Source organism: Otolemur garnettii, unplaced genomic scaffold (assembly GCF_000181295.1).
Source record: "Otolemur garnettii isolate 467f Iridium unplaced genomic scaffold, OtoGar3 scaffold00076, whole genome shotgun sequence".
NCBI lineage: Eukaryota > Metazoa > Chordata > Mammalia > Primates > Galagidae > Otolemur > Otolemur garnettii.
This window is the reverse complement of record NW_003852471.1, coordinates 4,047,521-4,060,723: the sequence shown is the minus strand read 5'-3', so window position 1 is coordinate 4,060,723 and position 13,203 is coordinate 4,047,521. Positions and strand designations below refer to the sequence as shown.

Genomic DNA, 13,203 nt, shown 5'->3' with positions numbered 1-13,203 from the left:
TGGTAAGAGAAAATAGTATCTTCTCTCACCACCATGTAATAAAAGAGCATCTCAATGTCAAAAATGGACATAAACTCAGATATTTTAAAAAAATACTTTTGGTTTTCTGAAAAATTCATTAAATGGTCTATTTTTTTCTTTTCTCTTTTGCAGTGAATTGTTGAAAACTTCCAGCATCTGGAATACTAGCCATAGACAGTGAAAGGGTTTACATTAAATATTTCAGGAAAATTTACTCTGGTATTTGTGTAGAGAATAGATTGAAAAGATTAAAGACAAAAAGTCCAATTAGGATGGAAGCTGTGGAAGCTGATTACAATTTGGCTTAGGTGAGGAAGAAAGATATAAGGTTGAGGAAGTTGTGCCTGAAGTACCTGAATGTTTTTGTAATACAGAGGAATCATGTGGTAGAAGATTTTTTTTTTAAAGAAATGATAATTTGATGGGGCGGCACCTGTGGATCAAAGGAGTAGGGTGCTGGTCCCATGTATAGGAGGTGGTGGGTTCAAACCCAGCCCTGGCCAAAAATTGCAAAAAAAAAAAAAAAAAAAAAAAAGATAACTTGACGAATTAAAAATGACATCTAGCTTTTTATTAGGCATACTTAATCTTTATGAGCTTCAGAAGAGTCCCTTTCAACCAACCTGTTGTCTTTATGAAGTACCGTTATTTTATTTAGAATGACTTTGGAATCCACGCTACTCTAAAGATTTAGTTACAATTAAATTAAATTAAAATAGTAATTTGTGAATGCATTAAACACATTAAATATTTTCTTCACCAATGAGATAATGAGTTTCTTAAAAGAGTGCTGTTTCTTTTTTGTGGGGATAACCTGTTGTTTTTGAGAGAACAGCTCACACCAACACTGCTGGTTTCCCAGCCACCTTTACAGGGTTCTTCTGCAACCGGGGCAATGTGATGTCATCCGATTTTTCAAAGTATTCCATGAAATAACAGACGGGTAAACGAAAAGGAATTCTAGACGTGTTAGGTCTATATTTCTCTTAATTTTCCTTCAATGCTCTCTGGGCTGAGTACGCACCGTGGGTAGTAACCATATATTCTATGAGTTAATCGAGGCAGAGGGACGGTAGAGTTTTCTATTTTGAAATTCTGAACGCTTGAATTTGGGGAGTCTGGCACCAGCTTCGAAGTGGAATGTCAATAAAGTTTTGTTAATTAAAAAGAAAAGCTCCCACTGGACTACAAATCCCGTCGCCCCTCGACGTATTAGTTGTCACGTGGCTCGTCAGGACTCAGGAAGTCTGGCCCGCTCATCCAATCACGCCAGGAAGCCTATGCAAGGCGCCGCGCTGGCCAATCACGGGGAAGCTTGCTCCGCGCGGAACGCTGACGGGTCGTTAGCGGATACGGAGGTCGCGGGGGCGGGGCCGGAGCCTCTGCCCGGCTGTGCGTCCGGCTCTGAGGCCCGCGGTCTCCGCTCCCGCTCCGCCATGGCTCCCAAAGGTGGCTCCAAGCAGCAGTCGGAGGAGGACCTGCTCCTGCAGGATTTCAGCCGTAACCTGTCGGCCAAGTCTTCCGCGCTCTTCTTCGGGAACGCGTTCATCGTGTCAGCCATCCCCATCTGTGAGTGCTAAAGCGAGGCGGGCGGGGAGGCCGCGGCGGGCCGGGCCGGGCTGGGCTGTGCCGGGACGTGGCCGGCCCGGGAGGGCGGGCGGTCTCCCCAGCTCTCCGGAACTCGGGGAGGCACGGTGCCTTTCTGGGCCTCGGTGTTCTGCTCGGGGATTGCTGTGGGCGACTTCTCTGGGAAGTGACTTGTGGAGCGTTTTAAAAGTACGGAGGTTTCTGAGCCCCACCCCCCGGAGATTGAGGGTCGCAAGTGCTGGGCTGGCGTTCCGAATCTGTATTTATAACACACTCGAGTTAGGTACTTGTGCTAGCCCTAGCGTGCTTCCTTCCTGCTGTCCTTTTCAATACAAACGTTGTTCACGGTTATGAAGTCTTACACTTAAACATCATTATCTTGGGGAGAAATTAATGAATTAGGAGAGCGAGTCGCCAGGTCACCCACTGGATTAGTAATGTGTCTTCACGTGAACTGCCTCACACAGTTGGGTATCATTTCCCTAAAATGAGGGAGGTTGAATCTCATTACGTTAAAATGAACAGTCTACCTTAGACGTTTTAATAATCTGCGAGACCCATTCTAGAACTCTGACCTGGGTGGGAAACTGCACACTTACCCAGGGTCATTTTTAGAGCCCAGGGTTCCTAAATTTGAATCTCGTGTCTTTCACGCTGCTTCGCTCGTGTGGGGCAGTGAAATCCAAATGTGTTTTCTCTTTTGTCCTTATAAAACCCAGCGTGCAGTTAACGTGGCGTGCAGCTCTCTGGCTCACTGACTCGACAGAGCACTGCCTGGATTTCAGCTAGCAGCCACGTCAGCAAGTAAACCGTAGTTTGGGACTACTGCACGTGGCTGTTTTGGAACGACATGTATTTACCATAATGCTACCCTGATGAATGAAATTTGAAGTCTAAATTGTGATTTTCTTGAGCCTGTTCTTATTTTAGAAGAAGCGGGATCTCATCTGGACTAAGAGGAAGGTTATGTTTTTCAATTTTTCTGAATTGGGAAAGCTTGAGAGTGTAACTTGTTACTGGCTGTCTCATCTCTGACATCCCAGATACTGTATTGGTTTCCCTGACCCCAGCTATCTTTTACCAGGCTTTGGTTATGGAGCAGTAATGTTTTGTTTCTTTCTGTACCCTTCCCCCCTAATTCAGGGTTATATTGGCGAATATGGCATATGGATCTTATTCAGTCTGCTGTTCTGTATAGTGTGATGACCCTAGTAAGCACATACCTGGTAGCCTTTGCATACAAGAATGTAAAATTTATTCTCAAGCACAAGTAAGTATGTTTTCTATTGCATTTTTGTATAATGGGATCTTTTCTTAAAAATCGTTTGTATGTGTGTTGGTTTCAATAAGCATTAATTTGAGGGGGGTGTGTGTGTGTGTGGTTGAGGAGGGGAAGGCACAGTGATACTAGGAAGAATTGTTAACTGAAGCAGAGACAGTAATCAGTCTGACACATTACCACGGAAGTAGATTTTGAGGGCAGAATTAGAACAATTAACTGTAGCCTTAAGTTAATGGGAGGTTCATCAGAAAAACAACCCCAGCAAGTAAATTAGCATTTCAGAAGTCAAATGGAATTCTTACCACACCTATGGTGCATATTGCAAGGGTACATGTCAAATTTATTAAGTGTAGAGTATAAATGTCTTAACACAGTAATTGAGGTGAAAGCTATGTTAACCAATTTTATGTAAGCATTCCAAATTGTATATAAAATCAGCACACTGTACCCCATAAATACATTAATGTATACAGTTATGATGTAATAAGGAAAAACCAAGTGGAATTCTTTCTGAAGAGAATTGTCTTGGGCTCTTCATGTAATATTTTTGAAAGTGAAAGATATGGTCTTTTTAAAATTTGACACTTTCAATGCTAATTTTTTCCTACAGGTGTATAAAATGTAAAAGATAACCATATTTACTCTATTTTAAGATCACATGTATTATAAAATGTATAATTATTTTAACAAAAGTTTTTGGAGAAGAAGATCCAAGCCTCATTACAATGAATTTATACATTATTCAAAAGTAATTATATACTCCAGTTTTATCAGGGTTAAAATGTAGGGAAGTCTGGACTTTGGAAAGATGATATAACACTTATTTCTGAGTGTCATGATCTTCACTGGAAATATTTATACATTATTTGACTAGAAGAGGCACTGTTTGAAGTTGTTTTCATGAATAGTTTGATACTTGATCAGAGATAACAGGATATTTCTCTGCTTTCTCAGTGGGTCTTCTAGGTGCTATATATTTTTTGGAAGTAATTTCTTAAAAATGGTCGGAATTATATTGAGACTGGAAGTGCCAGTGTGCTTTGTACCTTCATCATCTTTTCATTTCCAAATTCCCACTTTAGTTCAGACACTGTTTTTATTTGGATTATTGTAGCAGTTTCCATCTGGTCTCTTAAAACAAAAGTTGAAGGCCTGCCTTGCCATGTACTTTTTAAAGCATGTTACTCTATGTAATCCTTACAGTCTTCCATACAAGGTGCAAATATTGTCTTTGTTTTATGGGATGAAGAGTCTGTATTCTTCTTTATCTGGCATCATTTTACCATATCATTCTCTTCGCACATCATGGCCATCTTAAAATGCATTAAAGCTGAATTCTTCTAGACCTTTGCAATGCAAGTCCTCTGTCTGCTTTCTGTGAGTCTGTACTTCTCTTTTAGATTTGGGCCTTAGCTTTTCTGACTCGGCCTTCATGTCATCCTTTGAATATACCCTCCTCCATTTAGGATTATTTTCCTCCCATTCCATTCTTACATATCTGTTGTTTTGAGACTTCTAGGAATCTTTTCCTGAAAAATCTTCCCAACTTTGATCATTCTTTTGCTTTTTTGAGCTTTGTTTCCTGCATTAGACTATTTATGGAAATGAGGAAAAGAAACCTATTGAGATGATCTCAGTTAACAGGAGTGGCTATGGATCTCAGTGGCAGTTTCCCCATTGTCATTCCACATAGGACCTCAGGTATTGTGGCTGCAGTTGTGATAGACCAGCAGAGTGATTGGGTCATCTTTGTCTCAGCAGCCTCTCTACCACAGAGGGGCTTTTCAGTCTTTTTTATCTCATTGCACTCTTGAACCTATAGTTAAACTTCTGTGGCACACTTAAATTATGTTGATCAAAAACAAAAAATAAAAAGAAGAATAAAAAAGAATATACTTTGCTTTGAACTTCTTTTGAAAATAATGATCTTTAAACATTTTTGTGGCACACCAAAGATCTTCTCACAGCACACTGGTTGAAAATCACTCCTGTACCAGTCGCCTTTCTAGGCTTCAGCCCATTTTGGCTTCTGCTGTTCTGGAAACATGGCCATCTGTGGACAGAGAAGTGGGGATCTTGCATGACCCATTGGGATTGCCTTGGAACTTAGTCCCTTTGATACTAGCTATTAATGTTTGGAATCAAAATCATCCTCAAACCAAAGTCACCTCCTTGATATCAAAATCATCAAATCAAAGTCATTTACTTTCTCATTTCTACTTTATGCTTCTTGAGGGCAACTGCCATACTATGTATTTATTTTATCTTTATAATAGTTAATGGTATGTTCAGTAAAATTTCAATGACTTACTGACTTAAGATTCTCAGAGTAGAATTTCTTTTATTTAGTTATGGTTTTGTTTTAATTTTAAATATTGCTCCTTACTGATATGGAAACTCCTACAGATTTGCAAGACAGTTGAGGCTCAGAGACACAGCAAGATGCGGGTAGGTTTGATAGTAGAAGGAAGATGGCTTTGCAGTTGACAGTCTAGATTCCAGCTCTGCTACTCTTAAGTGTTTGGCCTTGTTTTTTAACCTATGTCAAAAATAGCATTTATTTTACCTCTGTCAACCTCGATTCCTGAGTTATAAAATAGAGATACCAGTAGTTCTTCAGAAGGTGATGAGGTTTAAATATGATCATGCCTGTGACATGTTAAGCATAGTGTCTGGCATGTAATAAATATGTATGTGCATGGTTGGAGAGGTTGAGGGTAAGAGAGCTCTTAGGAATTTTTGTAAATTTTGTATATTTAAACAGTATGTACAAAAATGTGGTTGTTTAAAGTAGATTTTTTTTTTATTCTGTAAAAGTTCTGATACACTGATATAAAAGAAGAAAAATATAGTTGATTTTTGTGGGTTATCTCAGGTGTCTAGGTGCTAGGTCATTAGAGTGACCTCAATCCAATTTTAGAGCATTTAGCACTGAGTGATGTTTATTTTCTAAGAGCCCTAAGATAGAGGGCAGGGCTTCTTGAGTTGTGGTAAACCTTTGGTATGGTTGTTAGGCCTCTGGTAGGTAAGCATAAAATTCTAGACCTAGAAGAGGAATTAATTAGTTATCTGGTTTAGTATTTTGGGGAAGATTTATCCTGTGGACAGTTAGGTGATTGTTTGTCCTGAAGATGTGTAAAGATAACCAACCCTTTTGAAAATACAGTAGTTGATTCTTGTGTCCTAACAGCGTGACTTGGGGCAGGGAGGAATATGACAGTGTGACTGGGGGCAGGGAGGAATATGTTTATTTTTTATATTCAGCTAAGACAGTTTGCAGCTGTAAACCACGTTCATTTCTTTGTATTTGATCTTTTGTAGAAAAAGTTGTCTGATGTTAAGTTCAAGAAACACTTAGTGTTTAATTACTTAGTGCCTGTCTGTTTGAGAGGTTCAGAAGAAAGAATCTCACCCTTTGAAGCCTAGTGCCTCAAGAATAAAGAAAGCATCTGAAAAGATGGTTTCTGCATGTTAAAATGAATCAAGTGAATTTGCATCTTTGGAGTAAAAAGTACACTGTAGTGTCCTAAACTATTTCTTAAAAAGATAGCTGTCTGCCCCTTTGTCATTTCCTCTTATTATTTTTTTTTTAATTTAAGAGCAACTAGTTTTCTTCCTTCTAGTTATCAGTTTCTGTAGGGGTAACAAAGTAAAAAAGTAACTCTGTAAGCCTTTAAAAACTATATTAGCTTTCTTTGCAAAAATGTCCATTCTAGCTCAGTTCTTGAGTAAGAGCTAGCGATAGAAACATAGGTGAAATCAGCTATTTTTTGTGTTTAGCTTGTATCGCAGAAGCTCTCGTGGTTAGAGAAAGATTGAAAACTACTGCCTTGAATGATACTGGGCTTTCTTTCCCAGAATTCATACAGATTTCTCCAGTTTTCTTCTGTGCACTGACTAGATCTAAATACAGCGTAGTAATGAGGGGTTGACTGTGTTCATGTGGAGTGGACAGGTTCTATCTCACGTTCAGCATCCTTTTGGGATATGTGTTGAGTGCTGCCATGGTGGGTCTGTGTAGGTAATTTGTTAAATTTTGCTTGTGGTCAGGTAACTACTTTTTAATCTGTGGCTAACCAGTTTCTCCTATATTATGAAAAATATACATGTTGATTTAACTGTCGTGGTGTATGTGAGTCTTTTTTTATTACATCATAGTTTACATTTTATCTTCTTTCACTAGCTTCCCCATCTGATAAAATATATTTGTAGATTCTCTTGATGAGTATAAATTTAGGTTTTTTCTTCATCTGACTTTCACTGAATATTTCAGTGTGAATTCTCAAGTAATATTTTTAAACTTTTCTGACTGATTCCATATTAACTTTTGGTGCAACCCATAAACCAGTGTTCAGTTAAACAAAGTGGGGTGGTCAGTCTGTGACTATGTGATATTATTACTTTATAGTGAAATTGTCCTTTGGAGTGGAGTTAAAAGCACTATTTTAAGATATTTCAGTTATTTCCTTTTTGTTTAATAAGCCTAGTTTTCTTTCCTGTTATTTACTTGAATCAGAGTCATTAATTATCTGCTAATGCCTTTTGAAATTTATTTGTTGAACAGTTAAATTATAGGGTAAAACAAAACATGGTTATTCATAATTAAATTACGATAATAGTGTTTGACTTGTATATATTCATGTTAAATCCCTAAACATTGGGAAATTCTCCCTTTTAAGGAGAAATAAAAACACATAACTAATAAACCACATCTTGGAAGTTTCCCGAACAATTCTCTTTTGCTGAGTATGGTAATTAAGTTGGAACTTTTTGTCCAGCTTATTTTCTTGAAAGGTAAAGTATTCAGTTGCTAAACAAAATCTGAGTACAGAGTGTTTCTGAGCGAGTGTGATGTTTACCCTGTAGCATGTGGAAACTTTTTTTCTTTTCCTTCCAGAGTAGCACAGAAGAGGGAGGATGCTGTTTCCAAAGAAGTGACTCGAAAACTTTCTGAAGCTGATAATAGAAAGATGTCTCGGAAGGAAAAAGATGAAAGGTTTGACACCTTATTTGAAGTGTTTGTGATAATAAAAAAGAGGGTACTGTGGAGAAAGTTTCTGATTTCTGATTGGACAGTGTGGATATTGAAATTGAGGTAAATTTTAGAAGTATAGAAGTTGTAGTAATAGGAATGGTAATAGCTGACTTTGGGAATTTTTATTACTAGATTCTTTGAGCTAAACAATATTGGATTGATTCTTCTAAAGGGCCTTATGGGGTAGGTAAGCCTGTCTACGCAGGAGGAGACTAAGGTTCAGAAAGCAAGGGTCCTTGATGAGAACATAGGCAGGGTCTGACTTGACAGCGTGGACCTGTAATTGCTCTGCAGGATTCAGGAGGCAGTGGAGCTTCGCCCAGCACTAGGTTTGTAAAACTGTTGCTGGCTGTGCAGCCTTTGAGTTTACTAACCCGCTGGGTCTGAAGGCTTTAGGGCACGTGGTGTGTTAGCTGCCTGTGTGGTGATATTTCTGTTTGTGCACTTCCCGAGTACTTGGGGATCTGCATCGGTTGGGAAAAAGTAAAGAACTGGGTTTCTCTTCTTTTTACCGATTCTCTGTCACATTTGTTAGCTCCTACTCCCATTTTTTCCTGTCAGCTCCTTTTAGATGGCTTGTTAGACAATTTAACATCTGCGTTGCAGAAGTTCCTGAATGATTGAGTGAACTTGTGCTGAAGAGTTGCCCTATAGTTTTAGAGTCATGAGTCCAGTGATTTTCATGGGTTTTTAATTTTAGTTTAGAAAGCTGAAGCTGCTTGGTGGAACAGAATTTTTACCCCTGCTTTGCTTCAGAAAGACTTTGTGGAAACTGGCAACATTAAAGTGCTTCTGTTTATTATTATTATTATTTTTTTTTTTTTTGAGACGGAGCCTCAAGCTGTCACCTTCAGTAGAGTTCTGTGGCATCACAGCTCACAGCAACCTCAAACTCCTGGCTTTAAGCAATTCTCTTGCCTCGGCCTCCCAAGTAGCTAGGACTACAGGCACCCACCACAATGCCTGGCTATATTTATTTATTTATTTATTTTTTTAGACAGAGTCTCACTATGTCACCTTCAGTAGAGTTCTGTGGCATCACAGCTCACAGCAACCTCAAACTCCTGGGCTTTAAGCAATTCTCTTGCCTCGGCCTCCCAAGTAGCTAGGACTACAGGCACCTGCCACGACATCTGGCTATTTTTTTTGGTTGTAGCTGTCACTGTTGTTTGGCAGGCCCAGGCTGGGTTTGAACCCGCCAGCCTAGGTGTATGTGCCTGGTGCCCGTAAACACTGTGCTATGGGTGCGGAGCCTAAACCGTACAATTTTAAAAGACCAGAACCATTTCTAAAAGAAGAAAAGGTAAATGAACAAGGATTTTAGAGTTAGTTACAGCATTTGAACCCCAAAGTTAGTTCTGAGCTTCCAAGTGCCAGGTCACATCTGAGGTCACATAGCTTTCATTGTCTAAAGAAAAGCCGTGTGCAGGTCCTTCTGAAAAGAAACTTTCCTGGCACAGAGTCTTGGAAAGACTTTATCAAGTGGATCCTTATTTAAGGGACACTAAGTAACCTAATGGACAATGTCTTCCACAGTGGTTTGGGAAAGGCACCAACACATTATTGAAATGATTATCTCCTATGGATTCTTTATAAAACTAAAGATGCAGTAGTAAAATTAAGACAATGAAGGCCTTTTTTCAGGGCAGGTTTAATGAGGTCTGGCTGCATAGCTTTCTGATTGCACATTTTTACACAGCGATTTAGGTTAGGGAATCTAGCTCATTTAAAGAAAAGTCTTTGTTTTGAATTACTGCGTTCATTAGAACGATGTTTCTTAAACTGGGGCATGCATCATAGTTACCCAGATTCAAAATGCTCATTTAGCTCCTTTACAGCCAAGCTTGTTGACTTTGGATTAGAACATTTGGTAAATAAAATGTGTCAATCACCAGTAACATTACCCATAGGCTGTCCTTGAGATTGGGGGAAGGGAGTGTCATCTGCATCCAGAGTAAAGCTATCTTTCTGGGGACAGTCTTTGAACCTTTTTTTTTTGATAATAGCCCATGATAAGAAAAATATATTTTTACCTTTTGACCAAATATATTCATACATGTGCCCATGAAAATGTTTCACAAAACAGTATTTATCCTCCTGTGTGTGATACACTCTTGATGTTTTTCTGTTCTTTCCTATTTATGTGAAAAGTACGCTGGTCTCAACCCACTCAGTTAATCTCCCTGGACATTTGATCCACTTGATTGAGTTCAAGTCCCACTAATGGGTCACAACCTACCCTTTTAAAAACTGCTTTACAAAGTTAATTAACCAGGAGGAATAAAAGCTCCCTTATTCACAGGCACCCTGGAACTTCTTTTTCCTGTATAAAAGATTGATAAAGTAAGTTAAGACAGAATTTCAGAACCAGTAAAATAGAGCAAATACAAAGTAAAGGGGTTTTACAAAGTGTTAGAAAAGTTCTTCTCATGATGAAGCACATTGTTTGTTTTAAATAAAAATGGCTGACAGTAGTCTGCTTCCTGAGACCACTGCTGGTGTCTGTTGTGGGGATTGTGTTCGTAAGGTGGATGTTATGAAAGGCTGTAGAGAGTCTCAAATCAGAGTGCTGCCCAGGAACCTCCATTACGCTGCTGACCGTCGACTTGGCATTTTAGGTGAGGGCTCAGAAGAGGGTCACTTGTTGGAGCTGCTGATGAAACTGTGTCAGTTGCACACAATTAATCAGCCCTTTCCTCCCCAGCCCTGGCTGCCCGGGAAAAACGGTAACTTAAACAGCAACTATTTTCTTTAGTAGCAGTAATGAGAGTGGCATATTTTTTTTTAGTGGAAGGAAGGGGACCATCCTGACTAAAGTTAATATTAAAAACACATTCTCACCTTAGAACACTTAAGGAAAAACTTGCCATAACGATCTAGCGTCATATGGTACTTAAAGTTTTTAATCCTATTTATAAATTTGTTTGACTTGTTTCTGTGTCTGTAGAATCTTGTGGAAGAAGAATGAAGTTGCCGACTATGAAGCGACCACATTTTCCATCTTCTATAACAACACTCTGTTTCTGGTCTTGGTCATTGTCGCGTCTTTCTTTATACTGAAGAACTTCAACCCCACAGTGTATCCTTTTCAAGGTTGATCATCTTTTTTAGAAGACTAGAAACACTAGTTAGTTTCGATTTCAATTTGTCTGGGTATTTTAGTAGGAAGAAAAATCGCTCTGAGAATCAGTCTATTAAATAGCACTGACTTTAGGCAAGTTTCTGGACGTTTAGAATAACTTTTGGTTTGATTTAAAGTTCTTTTAAGTTTATGCGTTGTGACTTTATAATAAGTAACAAGTATTTCAAAGTAGTCTTATATATATGATTATGTATGCTTGCCTACTTAAAAAAGACTCCAGAGAGCCAAAATAAACTTGCCTGTGATAGTTTTTGGAATAAACCCTATTTCTACTATTGTTTTTGGCTTTGGAGTAGGGTAGGTGGCCAGTTCAGTTAAACAGGTACCACGGTACCTTAGCAGTATTTCAGGCTGCTTTCAAATTGAGCTTTTGAGCAGAATCTTTCTTCTCCTATTACGGTGTTAATTTATTAAAAGTGTTATCCAAGAATGCACAGCCAAACTTTTAACAGTTGGAGGTTATGATGTAATAAAACATGAGACACCCTCAAATTTGTATCTTCTGAGAATACGGGAATGGTTGGCTAAAAATGGCACAGTTCTGATGCCGGAAGTAGCTGTAGCTTTTGAGAACCTTCTTGTTGTTACCAACCAGTTGCAGAAAAACTTCGTGAAAAAGGAAATTGAGTCTCTCCTCCCCATTGTTCTTTGATTAGCTCCTCTCATGAAGGTTACATGGAATTCATGTGTTCTTTATGATCATGGGCTCTAGTCTCTGTCTTAAGTATTTTATTTTTAAAATTGGAACACATATCCTGTGAATATTTTCCATTCTTCATGGTCTTGGGTTCGACAAATTGTGTTTGCATTCAACTGGTCTTCACAGCATTATGATTATACCATGTATCAGGAAGAATACAGAAATTCCAAATAGATGGGCTTTATTTTGTTGAAAGACTGACTTTGGGCTCTTAATTTCTCCTTGACATTAAATCCCTACAGGAACTATATTTTGTCCATAAGTGCTTCATCAGGACTCATTGCCCTCCTGTCCACTGGCTCCAAGTAGACCACGTCAGCCTCGCCCCCGGGCTTTCTGTCTGTGCGTGGCCTGTGGAAAAGTGGAAGAGTGGTCAGGATGGGAGACACACAAGTGTTTTTATAACCTGGAGTTTGAGGGTTTAAAAACCCAGCAGAATGTAATACAGTATTTGTTTATTGGCTCTTTTTAATATAATAGATTGTTGATATTAAGTGAATTGAAAGAGAAACTTAGAGTACCCAGGACATTTATTATTAAAAGGCAAAACGTGTCTTGCAATGTGCTATAATCACAGGAGGAGAAAATAACTTGTTTCCTTGATCTGTCAGAGGTCACAGTAACCCCGGCTGAGCTGTTATTTAAAATAGTAGCAAGGAGTTATTAACTGGTTCTCTGTGTTCCAACCATAGGATTATAACTTTTTTGAGCCACAAATATCAGAATGAAATCTTCTTTCCAGGGGATTGAACAGAAGGTTTATGTTTACAAGTCTCTGAATTTGTGATTTCAAATAACACAAAGTTTAAAACACAATTTCCCCAACTTGGGGCAGAGAAATTTGTGGAAAAGTTCTTTTTTTTTCCCCTATAAAGAAGAAAGGAAGCCAAAGTAGTAACCTAAAAATAGTGCGCAGGCATATGAGAGTTGTCCTACAGGGTTAAAGCACATAGTGTTCAGCCGTATGGCTTTGGCCCTGGGTGGCCAGAGAGGTCATCTTGACCCTGCTATGTTGGTTTGACTTAAGACACAGGATTCATTGTTTGCCTGGACCAGGGTCTCACATCTCTGGAAGAATGTTAAGTAAGAGAGAGAACCTCTTTCCTGAATATTGACATGTAAAAGACCAAAGTAATTTATGTGATCTTAATTCTGGAATTTTAAGAACTCTGAGGAAGTTATAATTGTGACTTTCATAAATTCGGCTGGTTCACAGGTTCTCATCAATAGTGAACAAAGCTTTGATCTCTTCAGCCCTTGGGTCCAGCCGAGAGCAGTCTTTTGGCATTTTTAACTAATGTGTATTTGGACACCATTATTTTCTGTGTGCACCATGACATTAAAAGGTCTGGGAAGTTCCTTAACCTATCTATATACCTTTAACAGGAAACCACAGGTGGTAACAGTTTTGTATTCCTATTATCTTTGACCACATC

At 38.8% G+C, this 13,203-nt stretch overlaps 1 protein-coding gene across 1 annotated transcript; it reads left to right on the top strand.

Annotated features, from left to right (window-relative positions):
- The first annotated feature begins 1,357 nt into the window (after nt 1-1,357).
- Nucleotides 1,358-12,278, top strand: SSR3 (signal sequence receptor subunit 3). Its single transcript, XM_003794134.2, has 5 exons — nt 1,358-1,590; nt 2,752-2,878; nt 7,788-7,886; nt 10,873-11,004; nt 12,010-12,278. The coding sequence occupies exons 1-5, from the start codon at nt 1,458-1,460 to the stop codon at nt 12,074-12,076; spliced, it is 558 nt and encodes a 185-aa protein (XP_003794182.1). The 5' UTR covers nt 1,358-1,457; the 3' UTR covers nt 12,077-12,278.
- Nucleotides 12,279-13,203: the final 925 nt, after the last annotated feature.